At 38.5% G+C, this 22,960-nt stretch overlaps 1 protein-coding gene across 1 annotated transcript in view; it reads left to right on the forward strand.

The window, feature by feature from the left end:
- The window catches only part of NUFIP1 (nuclear FMR1 interacting protein 1), a 39,860-nt gene that overhangs the window by 15,438 nt on the left and 1,462 nt on the right, over positions 1-22,960 (forward strand). Inside the window, exons 6-9 of the mRNA XM_030311153.2 lie at positions 3,525-3,617; positions 9,429-9,622; positions 17,732-17,848; positions 22,604-22,821. Coding sequence (XP_030167013.1) covers positions 3,525-3,617; positions 9,429-9,622; positions 17,732-17,848; positions 22,604-22,821 — 622 coding nt within the window. The remainder of the gene's footprint in view (positions 1-3,524; positions 3,618-9,428; positions 9,623-17,731; positions 17,849-22,603; positions 22,822-22,960) is intronic.

Genomic DNA, 22,960 nt, shown 5'->3' on the forward strand with positions numbered 1-22,960 from the left:
ACTTTAAGGCTTTCTGCTAATAGTCTGCAACCCCCCCCTGCCAGAAGCAATTCTTTCTTAATTCCTGACCTTTGAGGTATAAATGCTGTGATTTGGCATTCGAGAACACAGACTCTATCTGAAAACAGCGGTGGAAGTTTGCTAGAAACGTTGGAACATATTTTACAGTAGACCGGGAGTCCACTAGGTGGAGTAGTTATGTGATATATGTATCACTAGTTACTGTGGTGCTGAGGAAATTCTTTTAAATTGTAACCCCAGTTCTTTCAGAATTCCAACAGAGGGGGTCTGCTTCTAAAACATACTACGTCTTTTTGAAGTCCAGAAAGACTTTGAAATAAAAATATGGTAGTATGGCTTGTGTGGAAGCAGTTGTGGGTCAGTGCCAGTAAAGAAGGGTTGTGTTTATATAGAGAATAAGCTTAGGGGAAAAGTCAACAAATGGGTGGTGATTTGAGATGGAAAGAGTCAGAGTATAACCAGAATGATGTGTGCCGAGATCACGGTTGGCATAGTTTTGACCATTTATCGACCTCAGTGCTTAAGGATCATCACTGCAGGCTAAAGGCTGAGGCAAGGGGAAGACAGAGTAGGGAAGACAGGAAAGAAGGAGGAGAAGGAAAAAGGGCATATGGCTTTTTTAATCAAAGCTGCAAACTCTTCCTTATTCTTGTGTTTCAGTATTAATGTTGCTCTATATGTAACAAGGTCTTGTGTTTCTGGTTTTCCTTTTTTTTGGATAATTTGCTTTCTAGTGCCCTTGCTTTTCCTAGTTTTTAGTCTTCGGGAATGTGTAAATAGGAATAGCATAAGTTTGGAAGAGGGTTTTATTAATTCAAGCACTGAAAAATGGCATCTTATAGCTTTTTTTTTTTTTTTTTTTTTTTTAAATTTTTTTTTTTTTTTCAACGTTTATTTATTTTTGCGACAGAGAGAGACAGAGCATGAACGGGGGAGGGGCAGAGAGAGAGGGAGACACAGAATCGGAAACAGGCTCCAGGCTCTGAGCCATCAGCCCAGAGCCCGACGCGGGGCTCGAACTCACGGACCGCGAGATCGTGACCTGGCTGAAGTCGGACGCTTAACCGACTGCGCCACCCAGGCGCCCCATGCTTTTCAAGGGATATTAAAAGAGCCCTTACCTTTAGGAAAGTGTTACTTTAGTATCGGCTAGAAGCAAAGTGAGCTGTTTTAAAAGACTTCCACCATCGGAGTTTGCGCAACCTCCTTGATGTCTTAAGGAGTTCTTTCTTAGATCTCACCTAAAATCCCCTTGCTATCACATTTACACCTTTGGGAAGCACGTAGGTAGCCTCTGTTTGCTTGTTCGTGGCCCACTGTAGCACCAAGTCTTTAGTGCTTGGCGTATGGCTCAACATGGTCAGGGTCTGCAGTACTCAGAAGAAAAGTGTTGAAGAGACATTCATAGTAAGAAGAAGTGAATTTCGGAGATGTGAAGGGTGTTGAGTGGCTGTGAGTCACTTGCCTAGACACTGTGGGGCCTGTGAACGTCATCACCGTTTTTTTTTTTTTTTTTTTTTTTTTAATGTTTTTATTTATTTTTGGGACAGAGAGAGACAGAGCATGAACGGGGGAGGGGCAGAGAGAGAGGGAGACACAGAATCGGAAACAGGCTCCAGGCTCTGAGCCATCAGCCCAGAGCCCGACGCGGGGCTCGAACTCACGGACGGCGAGATCGTGACCTGGCTGAAGTCGGACGCTTAACCGACTGCGCCACCCAGGCGCCCCATCCGTTTTTCTTACCATTTCTGCGTCTGCGTATTTCTGTCTTCAGATTGGGACCAGCTGGCTGCCATCCTTTCTGTAAGAGCGTTTATTGTCATTTCTCTTCCTCTTTTAAAGGCTGCAAATAGTTCCAGTTCCTTTCATCTTTCTTCAGAGGTTTTCTTTTTCATCTTGTTAATCATCTTTGAATCTCTTCTGAATCCCTTCCAAGTTTTATTTTTCCTCAACATTCCTTTTCAGTGTAGGGGCACAAAACTGAACACAGTGCCCTGAGAGTTTCTGACCACTTTTGAATATCATGAGAGGAAGATTTCACACTTGTACATATGCCAGACTCCATTTCACATAACCTTAGATTATGTTTGCTTTCCAAAAGTCCAGTCATATGGTGCTGACTGGCTGTCAGATTTTTGTCTCCTATGACCTTGATCTTCTCCTCTTATGTTTATTTATAGCTTGTACATTCATCATCTTTTATTTATGGAGTTTACTTTCCTTGGCTGAATAGATTGCTTTGCACGGTCCTCATTGAAATTCATTGCCTTTTTTCTGATTATTTCACCACTTACTCAATGTCATTTCCATTCTTATCTTCCAATGTGGCCAACCCAAAGGCTTCATATTGTCTGTGCCATTCAAATCAGTGATGCAGGTGTTAAAAAACAAAAAAAACAAAAAAAAAAAGGGAAGTTGGGGGTGGAAACAATGTCCCAGAAACAATGGCAGAACACAATTTGTTGATATTTCTTAAAATATTTACTCTGATGACCAGCCAAGCTGAGTGGTAGAGAGCTGTGTTCCCCCTCTGTCTGTGCTTTTTTTATACTCCTAAGATCTGTTCCCCTCACCACCAGAGTTTGCATCTCCACACGACTGTGCCAAGGAACAAAGAAAGCTTTGTCAGAGCAATTCATCTTGCACATTGCTGTCAGATTTAATCTTAATCACTGCCTTACACATAGCTCTCCCTGTTCATAACTTTCCGTGGCTCCCTATTGTCACTGAAATAAATATAAACTTTCTAGTCTGGTTTCAAGGCACATTTAATGGCCTCAGCCTCCCTTTCTGTCTGATTGCTTGTAACTGTTTCGTACAAAATGAACCACTTGCCATTCCCTGGATATCTTGCACACCTTCTGAGGCTTTGGTTTGTTTGTATTGTTTATTCTGCTTAGAACACTGAAGCTTTTCCATCTGATTTCTGTTTATTAACACCATGTAAGACTAATTTCTTTCATCTTTCTTCCGGATTTCTCCTGCTGGATATGATCATTTCCTCCCACCCAGTCTTTGTACCTCTTTGGGGTACTTTTATTATATTTTGCCCTTTGTAATAGCTATTTGTGTGCTTTTCTTATCTTTTTTTGAGAACTGTTTCTTCCTCATTTTGGTAACTTTGGGTGTACCTAGTATGTATTTGCATAAGTAATTGCATAGACTTACATTTTTTAAATAGTATTTATGGATAAATGGCAAATAAATGAACTATATCAGTTTGAGCACATTTTATGATATATTTAATTCAAATTCTAGTATAAGCTCCTTATCTACTCATTGACTGGTGGCAGTTTGTGGACTGACAGCTGGTCTACTTGAGTAGCATTGTCACAGTCTACTTTTTTTCTCTTAAAAAATTCTAGAAAGAATTAAAGGTTTAAAATGATTTATTGTATTAGTTATTAAATAAACAGAAATTGCTAAATGCAGTAATTGCTTGATTAGATAATTAAATTTGTACTCTAAAAGCCCTTTTATAATTGATTTTTATTGTTTTCTAGAAACTACCCGACTCTGGCCAATATCGAAAGAAAGAAAAAGTTAAAACTTGAAAAGGAAAAGAGAGGAGCAGTTTTGACAACAACACAGTATGGGTAAGTTCCTTAAAATCGCTTGCATTCTCAATGCTTATTTTATTTTATTTTTTTAAATGTTTATTTCTTTATTTTGAGAGAGAGAGCGTGCCCGCATATGCACAAGCCAGGGAGGGGCAGGGGGAGGAGAGAATCCCAAGCAGACTCCATGCTCTCAGTACAGAGCCAGACACGGGGCTTGAACTCACAAACCATGAGGTCATAACCTATGCCAAAATCAAGAGTCGGGGGCTCAACAGACTGAGCCACCCAGGCACCTCAACTCAGTGCTTATTTTAAACGAGTATGCTGAAAATTAATAAATGAGCATACACCAAAATCTGAAAATTTCTATATTTCTGATTCTGAAATCTTTGCTTTTATAAATTTTTAACTTCAGGATTTCTTTAAATTATATTTTTAAACAGATAATACCCCATATTCGCGTTGTTTTCACAAAGACTCGTTAATAAGTATTTTCTGTCTTTGTCTCCTAGCTAAACAGTTGTCCTTCTCAGAGACAACCCATTTTTCCTTCCAGAGATACTTCATATAGCACATAAGATAGTAGTCTTTTTTTTTTCTTTCTCCTTTTTTGACACTATTTCTATATCTTGCTTTTTTAGCCAAATGATATATTTGGAGATTGTCCCATATTAGTAAATAACAAGCCTCCTCATTCTTCAAGGATGTATAGAACCCTAAGGGTAACCCACAGGGTTTTTTTTTTCTTTTCTAAAACTAATTTCCCGTTGACAGATACTTAAGTTTTTACCAATCTTTTACAAATAAAAATTTGCCATGCTTGGCCTGCACATACATTTTACACATGTACAAATATTTCTAAGGATGGATTCCTAGAAGTGGATTTGCCGAGTCAAAAGATAAAATGTGTATTTGCAGTATTAATGGTTAACTGCCAAATAACTGTCATAGCTTGCTCTCCCACCAGCGGCCTGTGAGACGCCCTGTTTTCCCCAGTCCCCCACCTTCATAGAAGTTTGTTCAAAATTGTTTCCATTTTGGGGCCCCTGGGTGGCTCGGTCGGTTGGACCGCTGACTACAGCTCAGGTCATGATCTCGCGGTCAGTGAGTTCGAGCCCCACGTCAGGCTGTGTGCTAACAGTTCGGAGCCCGGAGCCTGCTTCCGATTCTGTGTCTCCCCCTCTCTCTGCCCCTTCCCTGCTGCTCTCTGTCTCTCTCTCAAAAATAATAAACATTAAAAAAAAAAAATCAAAAAAAAATTGTTTCCATTTTATTTTTTTGCTAAAGTTTATTTTTAATATAAATAAAATCTGTAAATCTCAAGTGTACAACTCGGATTTATACACATACACACATACATCCGTGCAACCTCCACACAGATTAATATACAAAATGTCTTCGTCTCATAAATCTCTCTTAAGCTCTCCCTAGTTCGATGCCTTTCTGCAAAGATGACCTCTTTTCTGATTTCTATCATCACAGATTTATTTTGCCTGCTCTTGGAACCTTATATAAAAATCATATAATATATGTTCTTTGGTGTAAGATTTCTATGGTTCAGAATTATTTTGTGCTATTCATTCATTTTATGTGTAGCTGTAAACTGTTCATTCTTGTGTAGAACTCATTTGTAAGAATATCCATTCTACTGTTGGACATTAGGATTGTTTCCAGTGTGGATTATTATGAATAAGCTGTTACTAATGAACATCCTTTTTTTTTTTTTTTTTAAAGTTTATTTATTTTGAGAGAGAGAAAATCCCAAGCATGCTTTGCACTGTCAGTGCAGAGCCCAACGCAGGGCTCAAACTCACGAACTGTGAGATTATGACCTGAGTGGAAGTCAGACTTAACCAACTGAGCCACCCAGGCACCCCGAACATTCCTTTACATGTCTTTTGGGAACATAAGTACTCATTTTCACTGGTCATATATATGCTGGATCATTGGGCATCTGTATGTTTAGCTTTGATAGGTAAAGCCAAACAGTTTTCCATAATGGTTGTACCAATTTACTCTCGTACTGATTATGTATCTAATTGCCCTTGTTTCCTGACTAATGCTTAGTTATGCCTTTTCCTCATGTCATACCATTTCCCTCTTGACTAATGATGTTGTACACCTTTTTTAAAAGTTAAGAAAAAATTTTTTTAAGTTTATTTATTTTGAGAGGGACAGAGCAAGAGAGAGTGTGTGTGAGTGGGGGAGGGGCAGAGAGAGAGAGAGAGAGAGAGAGAGAGAGAGAGAGAGAGAATCCCAAGCAGGCTTTCATGCTGTTAGCATGGAGCCTGACGTGGGCTCAATCCAGTGAACCATGCGATCATGACCTGAGTCGAAATCAAGTCAGATGCCCAACCAAATGAGCCACCCATGTTGCCCCTATTTTTATTTTTATTTTATTTTACTTTTTATTTTTAAAAAAAGTTGATTTATTTTGAGAGAGTGTGAGTAGGGGAGGGGCGGAGAGGGGTTGGAGAGAGAATCCCAAGCAGACTCCATGCTGGCTGTGCAGAGACCGACACGGGGCTTGAACTCACAAACCGTGAGTGAGCCAGAATCAAGAGTCTGGACGCTTAACTGACTGAGCCACTCAGGCATCACTGCCCCCCCCCCACCCACCATTTTTATTTTAGGTAGAGAGAGCAAGAGCAAGAGTGCGTGAGCAGGGAAGAGGGGTGGGGCGGGGAGAGAGAATCTCAAGCAGGCTCCATGCTCAGTGCAGAGCCTGACACAGGGCTCAGTTCCACAACCCTAGGATCATGACCTGAGCCCAGATCAAAAGTTGGACGTTCAACTGACCAAACCACCCAGGTGCCGCTGATGTTGGACACCTTTTTATTTGCTTATCAGCCATTTTGCTATTTTCTTGTGAAGTGCCAGTTCAAGTTTTCGACCAGTTTTTAACTGGGTTGCTTTTCTTGATTTGTAGGAGTTATTTACTTAGATACAAATCCTATTTTGAGTAGAGTGTATATATGCAAATATACCCTCACAACTTGTGACTTGCCTTTTTACTCTCTTAATGAGTGTCCTTTTTTCCCGCCAATAAAATAGCAAGTATTAATTGCTCAGACATCTGGAGTCAGTTGGGGTTCAGTTAGATCTTGACAAAGTTCAGTCACAGCTGGGGTTTGGTAGGCTGATGGCTGATCTAGCCTGGCTGATGGCTGGGGTACCTACATATTTACCATTTCTGGTACTCTTCATTCGTTAATGGTGATCCAACTTTTCGTCTAATAGCATTTTCCTTTTGCTAAAACACTTTCTTTGACATTTCTTGTAATAAAGAACCGCTGGAGGTGACTTCTTTCAGCTTTTGTGTGTCTGAAAAGGTTTTTCTTTGCCTTTCTTTTTGTATCCTTTTTTTTTTTTTTTCTGAGAGAGAGAGAGAGAGAGAGAGAGAGAGAGAGAGACAGTATGCATGTGGGAGAGAGGGGCAGAAGGAGAGAGAGAGAGAATCATAAGTGGAGGCTCCATCCTCAGCACAGAGCCTGATGAGGGGCTCAATCCCACAACCTTGGCTGGGATCGTGACCTGAGCTGAAATCAAGAATTGGACACTTAACTGACTGAGCCACCCAGGCGCCCTAATTTTTTTTGTTACATGTCCCATTTTTTTGGTTGTTGTTTCCTTCCTTGCCTCCTTTTGGAATAATTGAATAATTTGTTAATATTCTGCTCCCCCTCTATTAGCTTTTTAGTTGTAATTGTTCCTTTATCTCTCCACTTCATGTGCATCTACACTTTAACTTATGTTATGCTTTAAGTGTTTTAAAGTGTTGATTAAATAAACTTTTTATTTAATTAATTATTTATGTTTAATGTTTTATTTACTTTTTGAGAGAGTGCAAGTGGGGGAGGTACAGAGAGAGGGGGACAGAGGATCCCAAGCAGGCTCTGCACTGACAGCAGCGAGCTCGATGGGCTTGAACTCACCAACTGTGAGATCACGACCTGAGCTGAACTCAGATGCTCAACCAACTGAGCCACCCAGGCGCCCCTAAACTTTTCCCTGTAAATGATTGTTAGGCAACTGTGTAAAGGAACTACTCCCTCAAAGGTGGGGCAGTGTAACTTCCAGATACATCACTTTTCAGTGAAGTCTTATTGATCTCATCAACTAAAGGTCATTCCAGGGGCACTTGGCTGGCTCAGTCAGTAGATCATGAGACTCTTGATCTTGGGGTTGTGAGTTCGAACCCCATGTTGGGTATAGAGATTACTGAAAAAAAAAATCTTTAAAAAAAAGTCATTCTAATTCATTGCTTATTACTGAATACCTTAAAAATGATCATTTAGAAGTCATCTGTGGTGAGGTGCTGTAGGAGCAGAATGCAGGGAAGGCTTCTGTGAATGGGAGCCTATGGAAAGTGGCATCTCTTCATCATCCTCATGGGGACTGTGAGCCAGAGGCAAGACTCTTAACTTGTTTTACCTGTGATGAAACTGTTGAGGCCTGACGTCTGCGGTTGCACATTAGAAATTGGTCCATGGTTTTCTGCAAAATTTGGAGCCTATATATGATTTTTTGGAATGAGACTTTGTAAGGATTATGGTAACCCTAAAAGAATTAAGAACCTTTGGATTACAGAAATATTAACCGAATATGTTGGCTTAGCAAGTTATTTAGAAAATGTTATGGTAATAACTACCATTTATTAAGGGCTCAGTGTGGCACTTTATATTAATTCTATGTGTCTATGATTCCCTTTCTACAAACAAGGGATTAAGCAGACTTAGGGATATTAATATTGTCCAAGAGGCACAGCTAGTAAGTGGCAGAATTGGGATTTGAACCCAAATTTCTAATTTCTATATTCCTAACTGCAGCCTCCATTATTAATGAAAAACAAACAAACAAAAAAAAAACAACAAAAAAAGAATTCTGGTAAATGACAAATTAGAAAAAAAAAATGTATTTTTTGTGAAAATTCATCCCCACCAAAGGATACTTTGTATTTTCTATTGAGAATGTGTAACAAACCTTTTTTTGAAATTTTTCCCTATACATAGCTTACATTAGAATATGCTTGTATAAGCATTGTTTTTCCTTCTAAGATGAGTAATTGTAGTCGTTGAGAGGGCACTTGATTTGAGATAGCTGTGAAACTGTGCTCAGTTTATGATCTTTAAGCTTATCCTCTTACAAAGTGAAGAGAGTAGTACCTGTCTAGCCAATTTCAAAGAGTTGTCATGAAGATCAAACAAGGCAGCATATTTGTAAGTGCGTCAGAAACTTTAAGACGCCTGTAGAATGAATAGACAAGAGTCAACACACTTTGTAAGTTTAAGAAACACTTTTATGCACAATCAGAATGAAAATTCTGCCAGTTAAATTCACCTCCTGTTGATCATACAACATAGACCCTTTTCAGAGGGGTTAAAATACGGGAGGAAATGTGCATCTTGGAATTCATAAAGTGGTATTTATTGTCGTGTGTTATTTTATTAAAGTTCTGCCATAAAGTTCCCTGTCCTTGGAAGCCATTGAGTTTATTTCTTTTATCTCTTGAATGTAGTAGGCTACAAATGATTGATTTGGTGGCTAGGTTTCTTTTGCGTTCAGTGCTCTCCTTTAAATTTTTCTTGGGGGGAGGACACCTGGGTGGCTCAGTGTGTTAAGCGTCAGACTCTTGGTTTTGGCTCAGGTCATAATTTCATGGCCCTGAGATCGAGCTCTGCATTGGGCTCCCCACTGGGCAGGAGCCTGCTTGAGATTCTCTCTTTCTCTCTCCCTCTGCCCTTCCCCCACTGGTGCTTTCTTGTGGTCTCTCAAAAAAATTTTTTTTTTCTTTTTCTTGGGGGGTCAGTGCCTTTTACATTAAGAATTGCATTTTTCTCACTCCAGCAAGATGAAAGGGATGTCCAGACATTCACATATGGCAAAGATCAGAAGTCCTGGCAGGCATCGCAAATGGAAAAATGACTGTGTTGGACAGACAGCAGCCACTGGATCTGGTAGTAGCTTGCGTGATTCGAAGCCTGAAGATCCGCCCAAGGCAAATGCAGACCCTCTGGGTGTTTTGGTAAACACGGACTCTGGTAAGCTAAACAGGAAAGCAGCATGTTGATAAGCTTACAGGCCATGGTGCTGAACTTGATTCTTCACAGTGTTATTTGTGGAGAGTTTGATGGCAAATATGTACAAAAGTAGAATGATGCTTTTCTTTTTCTTCGTAATGGGAGTGTCTTGTCAAAACCCTCATTTCAGGTCATCTTTTCTGAATCTTGGGGAGTGGGTGCATGAGGCAGACAGATATGAAAGGAAGGTTGTATTTATTGGATAATTTTCTTAGTATGGTGTAATCTTGGGAACTTTCTTAAGATTGTTCTGAATGTGTCAATGCTATAGATTCAAAATCTTTCAGTTATGTTAATTTTTCCCCCACCAGTGAAGTGGGTAATTCCAGCGGAAGCCAGTATTATTTATGCAGCTAAGCATGAACATAATCTCTTTGGGTAAATGATATTATTTCGTTGTATTTGATACTGTTCTTCCTCAGCCCATAGAATGTATTTATATTAGCCTTAAATTCCCTTATTCTTGCTTAATAAGTTGAAAAATTAAAGGACCAGAATGCTGCTAACCACATAGAGATACCCTCCAGCCTCTGAGGCTCCATTTTCCCTTCTGAAAAATAAAAATGTAGATGTAAGTGTCTTGAAAAACAAAAATGTAGGTGTAAATACTTCTACCATCTTTCCTTCCAATAACGTATGTATGTTCTCTTCTGCAAAGGAGTGTTATTAGTGAGTGGACTGATTTTACATTAGAAGTTTGCTAGCAAGCTCTGTTCCGCTTGGAAGACAATGGCTTCTGTGATAATCACATGGCAAATTATTAAACTTATGGATGGCAAGAGATGGGGTCACTCATTCCGTGACTGAATCAGGATGAAAGGGATCTTGGTATAAGAGAGTATTGGGCTAAGAATAAGATAGAATTTAGTTAGAATCATAGTAATTATTTTAACACCAACTAACACTTATTGAGTAAGGTACTTACCGTGCTGTATGTGCTTTGTACGTGTTAACTCGTTTTCTCATCGCAAACCTTTTCTAATGCATAGGTACTGTTGCTACTTCCATTTTAGAACTGAGGGACGCAGGGTAAGGAATTTACCTTAGTGCAGCTGCTAGCTAATGCCAGAGCCAAAGTTTGAATTTAAGAGTCTGACTCGACCAGACACTATACTTCCTCTAAATGTGAAGTCTGAATTTATCTAAAAAAAAATTGTACAAGCCTAGGATAGTTGAGATGTAGGAGAGAGTTTAGAAAAGGCAACTTTTTATCCTTGTTGATAGCAAGGAAAATGCAGATGACATCTGGGCCAGGGCTGTTTACTCTTGGGCACTGATTTTTTCCGTTCAAAGATATTAGAGCCCACACACACTTCATCAGATTCACAATGTGTGACCTTGATGATAAAAACCATCTGTATTCAAGTATAAACTTTCATGTCATTAAAATACTTGAAACACAAAGACTACTGTTAAAATTAGTAAGTTACTAATTTGAAAATTATGTAATTCTTCATGCACTTTTCTAAATGAACATTTGAAGGACTTTGTAATGTTGCATAGTCTTCATCCTGTTAGCTTTGGTAGATGGGTAATTCTGTTTTCTTTCTCTTTTTTGAAGTAATCTCTATACACAATGTGGGGTTCAAACTCACAACCCTGAGATCAAGAGTTTCATGCTCTATTGACTGAGCCAGAAAGAACCCCTTCTGTTTTCTCATTTTTAAAGAAGTAGTTTAGTATGTGGTGATCTGGTGAAATACCAACAAAAAGGTGATTATATATTTTGCTCTATTAAACCTGTATGTAGGTATTCAGGAGATACTTTAGATGTGAGAACAGTGTAAATACCTTCATCTTCATGGTAGAAAGCATTTAGTCAGATTCCTAGCAGCAGTTAAATGAGGGATCTCAAGTAATTTTTTTGGTTTAAATGTTGAAACCTTTACCTATACTGAGGATGAAAGATAGCAATGTACCTATATTGAGGGTCAAAGATGATTATGTAAGTCTTGAATATAAAACTCTTACAAGTAAGTTTTAAGTTTATGATAATGTTCTTTAAGGAAATTAAAAAAAAAAAACAATGATCAAATTAGGGCAGCTTTATTTTGTGGGAGAGATTCCATTTAAATTTATGTTATCCTTTACCTGGGATTTCTTCTGGACTTTTATATTTTCCAAAACAATGTTTAGAGCATTGGTTCTTCAACTTTTCACTCCAGTTGTAGCTACAAAAAGCTATGTGTACCATATTTTCACATGCCCAGATATTGTCAGCATGTCTGCTCTCCAATCTGTCAGTCCTACACTTGTTTGCAGGCAGCTTCCTTCTCCATGGGCCTGAGCCGGCCTACCTTATGATCGGTTGTCATGCTCATTATCCAGGTTATTGTTGGCAGGGCACCATTGTAATAATATGGCCCTGTTCATGCTCTCAGGTGGCAGTTTTCATCACTAATTTCACTTTTACAATGAAGATTTCTCAATGCTTTACTTTTTTTTTTTCTCCTTTTTTAGGCTCACAACCTTATGTAGACATCAGCATTCACATCTTAAACAAGAACAGTTTTTAAGGATCTTTATAGACTTCAGATCATGCTTAGAAAACCAGTGTTTTTTGTGATAGTTGGCAGTATGTGAACGCTCATTAATTGCGCAGGTGCTTTAACTGGGGATTGATACTGTTACACAGGGAAAACCTATCATTTGGAGTCTCCCAGTTTATCAATTTTGAATATGGCCTGTTGTTACTAGATGTCCTTAATGGTGCTGTATTTTTTTTTTTTTTAATAGTTCCTTGCATATTCTGCTAACCTGTCTCTCAAGGTGTTGTTGCAAATCTGTTTTTGGTGTCTCATTCGTTGGGACCATGTTTATTTGTTGTTTAAGTATATATACAACATGTTTTATGGCTTTCCTGACATGTGGTTTTAGTAAGCGTTGTCTGAGCTAGAAAGAAAAGAGCTGGGCAATGATGTGTGTCAAGCATCGCCGACTGAAGTGCCTCAGCATCCACAAAACAAAAAAGATCCAAGTTGTCAGTTGTATAGTATAAATATAGCTATTGTCATAGAACACTGGGGGACATCAGTCTCTACACTGACATTAAGGTAGGTGGGCTTCTGGCGTTTAAAAGGTAGATGTGAAAATAAGAAAATAAACTAGCATGTCAGTTGCCATGAATGCTTGTTGTTAATACTTGTTTTTGAGAGTTGGAAACTGTAAAGCAAGGTTTCCATTTTTTAGGGTGACTTTTTCAACATACTGTGTTTTCTTTAGAGTACGTAATCGATAAATCTTCACGGAGCTAGAGTGTGTAATTGTGTTTTGCTTCATAAAGGCTATAGGAAATAGGAGGGGGACGAAGGCGAGAGACACGTAAAGAAAGAAGTTGTAGGAAGAAGCCAGATGGGAAGCGTTTACACCTAGGGTTTATACTTACAAAGTCTGCAAGACTTACAGAGGGCATTTTTTTCCCACTTTTCATTTCAGTAAGGATTTACTTGAGGTCCCACATTCTGCTTGTTCAGGATTGTAATTTAGAGAAGTTTCTCCCTGCTTTCAAGAAATTCATAGTCCAGTGATAAATTTTAGATTATTATATATATATGTATTTTGGTCAGAGGGCATATGATATGTATTGTGAAAGATGAGGTGAGATTTACCCTAAGGAAAGTATTGCTAGGGTTTTAACAGTAAGAGAAATTATTTGAGCTAGTATTTTGTAATCATTTTAAAGTTTGATTTTATCATCTTCATTGCTCCTATCTTTATACTGGCATTTTTGGTTTAGAGAGGTGTTTCGGCTGCTTTTGTTAAAAAGTGAGTGAATTTTCATTGAGTATTATTTTGTCAGCCAGTACAATGCCTTCAGCACACTCTTTGCAGTTGCTAAAAATGCCTGTGTTTGAACTGCTGGTAGATCCAAGGGACTTCGGGAATGGCTTTTTATTTATTTATTTTTTTAGATGAAAAGTCACGGTCGAGGACTTTTGATAGGGGCAAAAAGACGATCCCCCTTTTCAAAGTGTTATTGCATATCATGGATTCCCAAAACATGCCTGAGGGAGAACGAAAGCGGGGAGCAATTGTTCACTTGTGTGGACTCCTAGCTCTTACCCATGGGGAGGGTACTCAAGTACAGCGAACTATGTGACAGTCCTGGTAGTGAGTTCACCAGGCATCCATATTGTGGTTTTACCGTTGTCAAACTGAAGAAACCAGGGCCTTTTGGAGAAATGATTGACCGTAGAGCTGGGACAGAGAAGATACAAAGTGAACCTAGAGCACCTTAATAATGCCAGAAGGGAAGAAAGTGCTCAGAAAAATGTGAGGATGCAGACGTGTCCAAAGGATGTAGGGACCAACTGGAAAATGCTCCCAAGAGCCAAAGTTGGAACAATTCTACCCACAAAATAAAGAATAATAGATTAGAACCCAAAGAACAAATATCCATGAGTCCATACAGATAGAAATAAAAAATGAGGAAGGAAGAACAGATTTTACAGACAAATTCTAATTGATAAAAGTAGGAGAAATGAAGGAAATAGAAAGTTACCATTAAAACACAACAGCAGTAATTGTTTCAGGCAAGACCCACTGAGGAATGGTAAAATTAGTGGCAAAACTTTAATGTAAAACTTTAATATAGTTTCAAAATATCTCCCCCTTATTAATTATTAGTAAAATAATACTGTGGTGGTTTTAACATATGTCCAAGTTTCTTTGATATTCCTCATCTAAGAGGGAGGAGCTTAATTCCCTTTCCCTTGAATGTGGGCTGGACTTAATGATTTGAAAAAACAGAATAATAAAAGAGAGAAATAGTAACTTTATTGCAGAGAAACCAGTCAGACCACCAAGAGATCAAGGTTAATGTCACCAGTAATAAGTGATGTTGATGTCATGGATCCTTGAAATGATGTGATGAGAACGGCACTGCCTAAAATCCGTAGCTTCCGTGTGATCATCAGAAAACATCAGGCAGACCCTAGCTGAGGGGCCTTCTATAATGACCAGTAGTCTTTAGAATCTTCAAGTTCATGAAAGACCAGGAAATCCTGACAAATTGTCACAAATTTGGAGAAGACACAGATAAGGAGTCATAATGACTAAATGCATTGTGACATGATGGATTGGATCCTGAAACAAGAAAAGGGCATTAGTGGGAAAAGTGGTGAAATTACTATATAATCTGTAGATTAGGTAGTATTATACCAATGTTAATGTGGTAGCTATGAGAATTGTGCCATGGTTATATAAGGTGTTAACAGTAGGGGAAGCTAGGTGAAGAGTATGTGGAAGTTCTTTGTACTATCTTTGCAACATTTGTGTAAATCTAAAATTGTTTCAAATACAAAGTTTTTTATTAAAAAAAAAAAAAAGGCAGGAAAAGGTGTGATATGTAGGCCAATCAAAGCCTTGCCCTCCACTTCTTGAATTGAGTTGTGAGGAAACACTATCCTCCAGGGTTTATTTCCCTGTGCTTTTCTATTATGTTCTGATTATAAAAACAGAAAAAACTGAAAAGCATTAAAAAAAAAAAAAACCACCCTACTTTTTCTTAACTTACAGAGACAGCCACTGCTCACATTTTGTTGTATATCCTTGTAATGTTTTTCTTATCACGTGTATATGATTTTTAAAAATAAAAATGAAACCGGGGTGCCTGGGTGGCGCAGTCGGTTAAGCGTCCGACTTCAGCCAGGTCACGATCTCGCGGTCCGTGAGTTCGAGCCCCGCGTCGGGCTCTGGGCTGATGGCTCAGAGCCTGGAGCCTGTTTCCGATTCTGTGTCTCCCTCTCTCTCTGCCCCTCGCCCGTTCATGCTCTGTCTCTCTCTGTCCCAAAAATAAATAAACGTTGGAAAAAAAAAAATAAAAAAAAAAATAAAATAAAATAAAAATGGAATCATGTTATTAAAGAAAAGAAAGAAGGGCCCCTGGGTGGTTCATTTCAGGTCTTAATCTCAGGGTCGTGAGTTCAAGCCCCAGGTTGGGCTCCACCCCATGGAGACTACTTTAAAAAAAAAAAAAAAGAGCTTTGAATCCAGACAGAACTAGGTTTGTGTTGAGGCTCTACCTTTTCCTAACCCTATTGTTCTGTACTAGTTAGCCTTTTTTGAACTTGTCGTTATTCATTCATGCAACAGTTTGTTCTTCAAATATTTGTTGAACATTTATGTATTGTTTTAGGCTCTGAAGATACAGTACTGAACAAAGCCGAACCCTTTCCCCCCTGTAACTTGTGCTTGTTGACCTCCAAGTAGATCAGGTAGCTGTTTGGAGTTTTGCTAGAACAGGGAACAGAGAAATGGAACCATAGCTGGAAGAAGATATTTTTTAGCATTATTACTGACTATAGAGACATTTTTTAAAACTTTTTTATGTTTTTTATTATTATTATTTTTCTTTTTTTGAGAGAAAGAGAGCGAGAGCAAGCTGCAGAGGGGCAGAGAGAGAGAAGGACAGAGAGAATCCCAAGCAGGTTCTGCACTGTCAGTGCAGAGCCCAATGCAGGGCTCCAACTCACAAACTGTGAGGTCATGACCTGAGCCAAAACCAAGAATTGGACATTCAACCGACTGAGCCACCCAGGTGCCCCGTCCATGGAGACATTTTGGTAGGATGGCTTCATTTTAAGAAGAGGACTTTATGTATCTATAGGAGATATTCTAGCCCACTAATTAAGAATTGGGATTTAGAGTCAAATAGCCTGGATTTAAATTTGATCCAACTGTTGTATAATTTTGTTACCTGAAGGAAAAGTAATTTAGATTCTCTGAATTTTGATTTCATCACCTGTAATGAATAGTGAAAACATATGACACCTCCTGAGAATTAAACAAGCTTATACTTTTAGAGAGCATTATAGTCAACTGTGTTGTGCTTTTCAGTACCTCTCTTTGGGTCTTAGAAGGAAATAATAGTTTGGCATCTCATCATTCAAACAATGAGGTGAACAGTCTCCATACTAATATTGCTGTAGATTTCTCTTTAGTCCACTAGTAATTTGTATATAAAACTGTGTATTTTTCTTTTCCCTTATTTAATTCATGAGAAAGGATAATAAAATGGCTTAAAATTGACAAGGAGCCGTTTTGGGGGCTGTGGTGCTGATTAGTATGGATGGGTGGAGGAGAGGGGATTTAACTTCATACACCAGCAGGTGGTAGTTCCGTGTTCACGTAGACGTATACCCCATATCCTACTAGCATGTTTCATTTTCCCCTGGGCTGACTTGGTGAATGTTAAATGCTGTCTTGAAACATTTCATATTGGTTGTGGGTTGAGCTGGTTCATTATTACATAGACAGGTTACTTCCTGTTTTCATTCTTCAGTCAGGCTTTCTTTTTATTGGTTGGTTAGAAGAGATTTAATACACTTTTAGAGCTGCCAAAAACACATGTAATAGGCAGTGTCCTGAGGCTACTGCCAGGTTCACTGGGCTATGATCAAACACTTTACCTTTGGCAGGCTCTTTGAGACTTGCTCAATTCTCTGGTTTAACTTGTTTACTTAAGTTCTTAGAAGTTCTAAATAATAAAAACTTCGGGTGAATTCATTTCAGTGTAACTCTTTGAGTAATCCTTTATGTATAAAGTGTTTTAAATATTACTTGTGCCCTCAAAACCAGTCTTAAAAACAAAAGAGGTAGATTTTTTTTCATAGTTTACTTATTCCTAAATCTAATTTTTACAGTCAACCATCCCAATCTAGTGAAGTTAAATAAATTTCTGGCCTTGGTCTTTCCACTGCCTTAATGAAATTAATTATTAGCACAGTAGCATAAATGAAGTAAAATAATTAATAGCAAAGACTGTATAATTAATTTAGAGAAGGCCCAAATTCCATAACCTGTGAAGCATGGTAAGTAACTGAGCTCTTTGTAGCTTCCATTGACCCTCTGTCTTCTCTTTGGGGCAGATAGCTTCTTTGACCATGAAGGTTTCAAACCAAGGGACATTTTTAGGTTTCCTGAATTTTGTTTTTGGGGAAGATTAGGGAAATGATCAGAAATTGCTTCCTTTTTATTAACATCTGAGGGAGTGGGGGGCTGTCAGCTTTCTTAAATATGGTGGTGGATGTTTCTGGTTGACTGTTTCCCTTCTTTCCTGTTCTGTTTCAGAGTCTGATAAAGAGGAGAAACCACAGAGTACCATCATACCCAAGGAAGTAACACCAGCCCTGTGCTCACTAATGAGCAGCTATGGCAGTCTCTCAGGGTCAGAGAGTGAGCCAGAAGGTAAGTTGTGGCTTCAGTTGTTACAGGCGGTTTGTTTTGTTTTGGTGCTTTTTGAATTTGGTGTATACTGTGCATCAGTAGCATCCTTTCATGTGTGTGTTTCTGAGGGCAAGATGTGTCAAGTATATTCTTTATTTAATCTTCACTTTTTTCATCTGATTCAGAAGTGAAGTTAGCAGAGGATAAAGGAAAACTGGAGAAATGAGGAAATGTATTGTTGGCCTGGGAGAAAAAGGCAAAAATAATATAATGACAGAAGAGAAAGAGAAATATTCCATTAAGGAAATAAAAATTCTAAAAGATATGACAAAGAAAGTTAATTTCTTTTTTTTTACTCTCAAGAACACTTGTCTTAACATGCTTATTCAGGGATGCCTGGGTAGGTCAGTCAGTTAAGCATCCGACTCTTGGTTTCGGCTCAGGTCATGATCTCACAGTTTGTGAGTTTGAGCTCTGTTTCGGGCTCTGCCTGGAGCCTGCCTGGGTTTCTCTCACCTTCTCTCTCTGCCCCTCCCTGGTGTGCATGCTCGCTTGCTCGCTCTTTCTCTCTCAAAATAAATAAACTTTAAAAAGAAAAAAAAAATTATTTAGCACCTTTGGTAGGTAGAGAGAGGTCATTTGTGACCAAACGGATAATAGAATTCCTTAGATGTATATGGAGCATTGTTCTTTACAGAGCGCATTTATGTAAACTGCTCATTTGAGGAACACAGTAACTCTGTACTTGTGGTTGAATTAGCCTATGTGTTTTAAAGACTGGACGAAATGGAATCCTTGAATGTTCTTTCTGAGAAGTCAGTGATGTACAGGATACATGTCTAACCTTTAAAGATGTTGACAAACCAGCTTAATCTAGCATCCTTTTTTAGGGCCACCTAAAAGAGTTGTGAGTAGGTTATTCATCGTCATAGTGTTGCAGTTCTAAACCCAGGGTTCATATATAGATAATCAGCATATGCTTACTGAGTAAGCCCGTGTCCTTCTGTTGTGGAACCCTGGCTCTGCATGGTAAATTTATTTGGGCTTTACCATCCGTGAGAGAATTCATTTGTGTGTGTCTCTGGACAAGATGTGTAATCACAGTAGGAGCTATACCGAAGATGAGAATATAGGGTCTACAAGTGAGTGTGTAGAAAGAAGGGAGGATTTGAGTGTAATTGGATGAAGAAGGCAGCACTTTTAATATTAATTAGGTTACAGGTAATCACTGTTTGTATAGTTGGAAGATGTTGAAGGAGAAAGAGTTGGGCTTTAATATGAAGGATAATGTTTAGATGTATCCGTAACATAGGGACTTTTTCTTCTTTTTTAATGGACCACGATTTACTATGGTAGCTGGTTAAAAGCTACTTGAATTTTGATATATAAACTACTTTGGCTTTATCAGAGTATTTCTTAACAGATGGTTGCCTCTTCTTATTTTTATTTTTACTTTAAGAAAAAGTATTTATTTCTTTACTCTTGTTTCCAATACACTGATACGATTATGGAGTTATTCTTTAAACACATATTATATTTCCTGCTTATCGCTTTTATTTATGACAGGTGATAGCAATGAAAGCTGTTACCAGATTACTGAATCTCATAAAAACAAGCTGCACTAATGCTCTCTTCTCTCTCTCTCTTAAGATAAAACATTTGATACTTTCATTCTCATGTCTTCATTTTGAGGCTGCCACCATCTTCCAGTTAGAAGGAAGAAAGGAAACTGGGAGGTCCCACTCCTTCATTTATAGAAACTTAAATTTAAAGAAGACAAATTTGTGAAGTTAGTATGTGTCAGAGCTGATATAAAGCCTAGGTTTAGGGACTTAAAAATCTAAAAAAGTCAACTATATTGCCTTTCATTATAGTCATGCTCTGTGTTCCTGAACAGAAATGCATAGCCTTTTCTTATAGATAATAGAAGATATCATCTATTAAAAGATACATTTGATTTTATATGAACTTATTTTTACTAATTGTCTAAAATTCCCTGCCTAAAGGAAAAAGACCTTGCTTCACATTCCTAAGGCTTAAGAATTATTTTCTGTAGTTTGAATTCAGCTTTATTGTACATAGTCGCCCAGGTCACTAGCAAGTTTCCAACGTTCATGGTTAATTCTGGGCCACAGGATAGAATATTGACACAGAGGGACTTCGGAAGAAGTAAACCAAAGAAATAAAGGGGGCTTTCGCTGAACCATGAAATAGCATCTAGAAGGCTGCTTATTCAAGTGGATTCTAAATAGAGAGGAATAGTCTGATTCATCACAGATTTTAACAATTGTATCATCATAATTAAGATCGGTCTCAACTTAGGAATTAATACAAAGGTGTGGAGAGGATCTTAAACATGAATAGTGCTTTTCCAGAAAGAGTTTTAAACAAGGAAAGGGTCCCTCAAGAAACATTGAAGCAAAACAAGAGGCTGTGCTTGGCTCCGAATCATTAAGGCTGTCCGAATCATTAAGATATACATAGGAAAGAAAATTTCAATGAGTAATGTTTCCAAGTGGGTTAGTTTGATATCTGTCCTGGGTTTTGCATGTTAGCTTTTTGTTTTTGTTTTGCCATGTTAGAAGTTAAGTGCAGTTTTATAGCTCTTCAAAATTGTTTTTTCAAACTGGTTTGGGCTATGACCGGTGGTCCTCTAAACTGAAAACTCATTTTAAAAGGCCACAAACCAAAAAAGTATGATTTATAGGTTTGAAAAACTTGAACGGTTATGTTTTAAATTCATTTGGATTGATAAATATTGCATTAAAATATGACACTAAGCTGGGAAATGTTGTGAGCCTCAAGAAAAACATAACTGGTCCCAGTTCCTCATTCCTTAGCAGAAGATTGACAGTGTGAGCTCTGGTCCATTTGACTTTCATGTTCCTGAATTGGAAGAGCAATACTTGGAGGGGAAGGAAATAATAGAAAATCGTGCCCTTTCTGCCATTTGTTATTATTCCCATAGTTTTGAACTCTATAAACCACTTTGAATTCTTTTTTTAAAAGTTATTTATATATTTATTTATTTTTAATGTTTATTTATTTATTTAAAAAATTTTTTTAATGTTTATTTATCTTTTTTTTTTAACGTTTATTTATTTTGGGGACAGAGAGAGACAGAGCATGAATGGGGGAGGGGCAGAGAGAGAGGGAGACACAGAATCGGAAGCAGGCTCCAGGCTCTGAGCCATCAGCCCAGAGCCCGACGCGGGGCTCGAACTCACGGTCTGTGAGATCGTGACCTGAGCTGAAGTCGGACGCTTAACCGACTGAGCCACCCAGGCGCCCCTGTTTATTTATCTTTGAGAGAGGGAGAGACAGAGTGCAAGCTGGGGAGGGGCAGAGAGGGAGACGCAGAATCCGAAGCAGGCTGTAGGCTCCAGGCTCCTAGCTGTCCACACAGAGCCCGACGCGGGGCTCAAACTCACTAACGGTGAGCTCATGACCTGAGCCGAAGTCGGATGCTCAACCAATTGAGCCACCCACGCGCCCCAAATGTTTATTTATTTTTGAGAGAGAGAGAAAGCAGAGCATGAGCAGGGGCAGGGAGGGGCAGAGAGAGAGAGGGAGACAGAGAACTCGAAGCAGGCTCCAGGCTCTGAGCTGTCAGCAGAGAGCCTCATGTGGGGCTCAAACTCACAAACTGTGAGATCATGACCTGAGCCGAAATCGGATGCTCAATCGACTAAGCCACCCAGGTGCCCCTACTTATTTATTTTTAGAGAGAGAGAGAAAGAGAGCAAGTGAGCATGCAAGTGGGGGTGGAGCAGAGAGAGAGGGAGAGAGACTCTCAAACAGGCTCTGTGCTGTCAGTGGGGAGCCTGACACGGGGCTCAAACCCACACACCATGAAATTGTGACCTGAGCCAAAATCAAGGTGCCAACACCTTGGGGCAAGTACTTCCTTGGTAACTGAGATTTAATGTCATTCCTGTTTGTGCAAGGCAAGGACTGGCTACAGTTTAAGGTTGGTTTCTCGTAGACATTATGTAATTGGTCTTGTGTTTTTCTCCCCAGTCTGACCACTCACCCTTTTAAGTGTGATGTTTAAATTATTTATATATATGGTAATTGATTTGGCTTGTTTCTTTTTGTCTCAGTTGTTTTTTGTTCTCTTTTCCTTCTTTTCCTGCCTTTGCATTTATCTTATCTTATTTTTAGGGTAGTGCAAATATGGGTTTATTAGTTGAACCTCTTTTTTATTTTTTAGGAATTGGTCTAGAGTTTATAGTGTGCATCTTCATTCAACTTGTTGTAATATAGTTTCAATGATATTGCACCACTTCATAGATAGTTTAAGAATTTTATAGCAATATACTTACACTTTCCTCTTCCCTTCTTTAGTGCTGTTGTTATGGGTTTTCCGAGAGATGTTATAAATCCCCCATACATTGTTATTATTTTGGCTTTGAATAAACAGTTATCTTTAAAACCTTTTGCAAATGAGAAAACATGTCTTTTGTATTTATCCACATATTGACGATTTCTGACACTCTTCATTTCTTTGTGTAGATCCAGGTTTCCATCTGGTATTATTTCCTCATAGGGATCACTTTCTGTAGCTCTTTATGGTAATCTCTTCAATTCTTGGCAAATTATATTCCTAACTTGAAAAATATTGTGCTATATTATAAATGCCTAGTTTTTATTACTAAGTAGCCAGTTATGGCTGCTGGGGGGGGGATTATTGACTTTTTTTTTTTTTAAATTATTGGAAGTTTACCAGGTTGTTTTTTGTTATTTATTTTTGTATTTTTTGTTCATCACATTTAGAAGCTCCCATTAAGACTGAAGCAGACATTCTGGTGGAAGATGAGGTTCTTCATAGTGAAATTCCTAAGAAACCAAGTCAAGATGTTAAAGTGACTGTTAGAAAGTATGAGAGCCAAAAGAAAAGTTTTAAAAAGACAAACGCTAAGAGGAGAAAAGATTATCACAACTATCAAACATTATTTGAACCAAGAACACACCATCCGTATCTCCTGGAAATGGTAAATGACTGTTCTTTACATTGTAATCTTTGTGTTTTTCTCAGATGATGAAGACAGAGCCACTGGGTCTGTGTGTGGGTTCACGATGCGTGTTTTTTAAGGTCACCAACAACATTTGCTCCCTGACGACTCAACTGTG

Source organism: Lynx canadensis, chromosome A1 (assembly GCF_007474595.2).
Source record: "Lynx canadensis isolate LIC74 chromosome A1, mLynCan4.pri.v2, whole genome shotgun sequence".
Classification (NCBI taxonomy): Eukaryota; Metazoa; Chordata; class Mammalia; order Carnivora; family Felidae; genus Lynx; species Lynx canadensis.